The sequence below is a fragment of the Palaemon carinicauda genome, chromosome 5 (assembly GCF_036898095.1).
Source record: "Palaemon carinicauda isolate YSFRI2023 chromosome 5, ASM3689809v2, whole genome shotgun sequence".
NCBI lineage: Eukaryota > Metazoa > Arthropoda > Malacostraca > Decapoda > Palaemonidae > Palaemon > Palaemon carinicauda.
Genome location: NC_090729.1, coordinates 61,596,074 through 61,598,996, shown reverse-complemented (window position 1 = coordinate 61,598,996; position 2,923 = coordinate 61,596,074). Strand labels below are relative to the sequence as shown.

The 2,923-nt window shown below is 37.4% G+C and overlaps 1 protein-coding gene across 1 annotated transcript in view; it reads right to left on the bottom strand.

Annotated features, from left to right (window-relative positions):
* LOC137640917 (uncharacterized) overlaps nucleotides 1–1,587 on the bottom strand; it is a 31,761-nt gene extending 30,174 nt beyond the window's left edge. The window contains exon 1 of the mRNA XM_068373376.1: nucleotides 1,464–1,587. Within this exon, the coding sequence (XP_068229477.1) occupies nucleotides 1,464–1,587 (124 nt within the window). The remainder of the gene's footprint in view (nucleotides 1–1,463) is intronic.
* Nucleotides 1,588–2,923: the final 1,336 nt, after the last annotated feature.

Here is a 2,923-nt window from a genome sequence, read left to right as displayed (position 1 = left end):
TCTCCCGCCGTTCCCAATATCCATACTGGAATACTGAGCTTGCTCAACATTGCAATATTTATTACTGCCTCGAAATCTTTCAACAATCAATTTCTGTCCCTCTCTCCTTTGAATAATGTTACACGTATATATCATTTGATATACATGACTTTCTCCCTGTACCTGCGTGTCCAAAGATTTCACTACAAACAGCCTAACATTGGTTCTTCATTAGTTGGCTGCCCTTTGTTTCTTAAAGTCTCTAAAACTGCAAATCGATTCCAGCATTCTACTGAAAATGTTTCTCTGTGCCCTTCTTCTAGAAGTTTAGTTGTATCAAACCTAGGTATTTCATCTACCTTTATGTTCGTGGATTTCAGTTTTAATTTCAGTGTGGCAATAGGGAGCTGGTGATCACTACCGATATCTGCACCTCTATAGCTTCCGACATTTCTTAGTCCTCCTTTTTTCTTCATTAATGGTAATATGATCTATTTGTTTTTTGCAATTGCCACATGGTAAAACACACACACACACACATATATATATATATATATATATATATATATATATATATATATATATATATATATATATATATATATATATATATATATATATATATATATATATATATATATATATATATATACATATATATATATGTGTGTGTGTGTTTGTGTGTATAAAATTCATCCCACCAAATGATCAATAACTATTTTGGGAGGCGTAAAACTCTAAAAAAACTCTTATGATATTATGAACAATATGTTTTAAACAAACTATTTTTTTTTCTAATACATAGATGACAGACAAAAGTTTTGATTTTGCTGAGGTGAAAACTCTTTATTGACTTTTATAGCAGAATGAATGAATGATTGGTAACTTACTGAATGTATGTTATACATATTAACACATTTTTTTCTAAACTCTGATTAATATTGTACATATTTTTCAGTAAATATTTAATGTAACGGTATAATTCAATCATATCTTTTGTTCCACATATTCACTGACGAAAACTGTAGTCGCATCCAACTATTAAATAACTAAATCTATGCACTTCCCTGACGTGTGATTTGCCCTCTATTTGCTATGATATACTGAAACTATATTTAGAGCAACTCTACTTGGTGCTGGCTGGGGTTCAACATAGAACTAAACGTTTCAGTACTCTGTACCAGACGTTAAAATTTTGAAACATTCTAAATTCTTTGACACCTGTACCAACACTTTGTGTCTCACGATCGTACATAGTAACGATATTTCAGTTTTGTATATATTATGCTTGTATCTTTGTTCTCCCCTCGCACTGATAGGTACCTGAAATAACATGTCTGTTTTTCCCACCGTTAACTGTCAACAATTGCGGTTGTCGGTTGAACATGGAATTGCCTGTTATGTTTTGTATGCCCTTTTTGGCTGGAGTTTATGTATATATAAACGGGTGTTCTGTAACTCCCTAAAAGAATTTCCTAACCTACCTTCCACCTCCACAAGTAAATCTAGCACCTCACGCCCCTCCAAACAACCTTTCAACAGAGACATCAGTGAGTACGACCTCTCTGCATCTCCCATGGGTGCTCTGCTGGCAGCCATCACCAACATCCTCCGAAACTTCTTGCGATCCGGCAAAACCAAATTCTCACAGGAGTCATTGGATGACTTCGTGTTTGACAACGCTGCCCAGAAACTAGAAGCTCATTTCCCTTCATAGATCCCAATGCAAATGGTCCTCATACAACCATTTGCAACAATCACAATACGCAGGTAAAAGTGCTCCAATGGAATATTTGTGGAATTCGAAACAAGTTTGAATTTCTTCAATCACAAACTTCAGTGCAAAACCCTGACATTATCATACTGCAAGAAACTCTGCTTAATGAGAACATACCATTCTCGTCCTTAGGATACAAAGTATACACAACGTATCAATCACCAACGACAAGAGGACTGACTACCCTCATCAAAAGCAGTATCCCCTCCAAACTACTACTAAGCATAGACTGTGGTACCGAGGCAGAGACGCTAAGTATCCAGATGTCTCTCCTAACCACAATGCTAACAGTCCAAAACATATATAAATCCCCAGCAAAAAATATAGATGCCAAGGCACTCTTTGCAGAAGCCTCCAACGAAGATTCAATCATTGCAGGCGACTTTAATGCTCATCATCAGTTCCTGAACTCTATATCAGAAACAAATCAAACTGGCAGACACTTGCATGCCCTACTGCAAGAATATCCTGATGTAGCACTGCTCAACAATATTACAGAAGCCACCCATCTAAAAGGAGGTCGTCTAGATCTTACCTACTTATCCAGTGCCATACAAAGAGGAGCTAAATGGCAACTACATCCTGTACTAACCAGCGATCACTTTGCCATAGAAGTAACACTCGAATTGCAGAAATATCCACCTCCTCCTCCTCCCCCAAAAAGGTGGAACTCAGAGTTTGCTGACTGGGAAAAATTCAAAACAGCCATGACAGAGTGGCCTTTGGAATATATCAAACACCTGCATAATGATATCTCCACCCTATCTACCGACTTCAGCAAACAACTACAGGTAGCAGCCAGTGTATCCATGCCACAAAAAAAAAAAAAGTACTCTGAGAAGAAACATGCTGATGCCTGGTACTACAACAGCCGCATCAAAGAAATGAGTGCTAGAATAAACAGGACCAGGAAACTTCTCAGGAGACACAGAACAGATGAACTACATAATCTACTTGTAGAAATCATCAAGCATTCTGTACAAGTATCACTAGAAGTAAAACTAGACAAATGGTACTCATGGTGCAACGAGGTCAACTTCAGCACATCCCTAGCCAAAATATGGGGCTGGTTTAACCAAGTCTCTGGAAAATATAACACTCCCAGAGTTACACACCCAGACCCACTAGCTGAAGCTAAGAGGATTGCTAACAACTTTGCAGACAGAG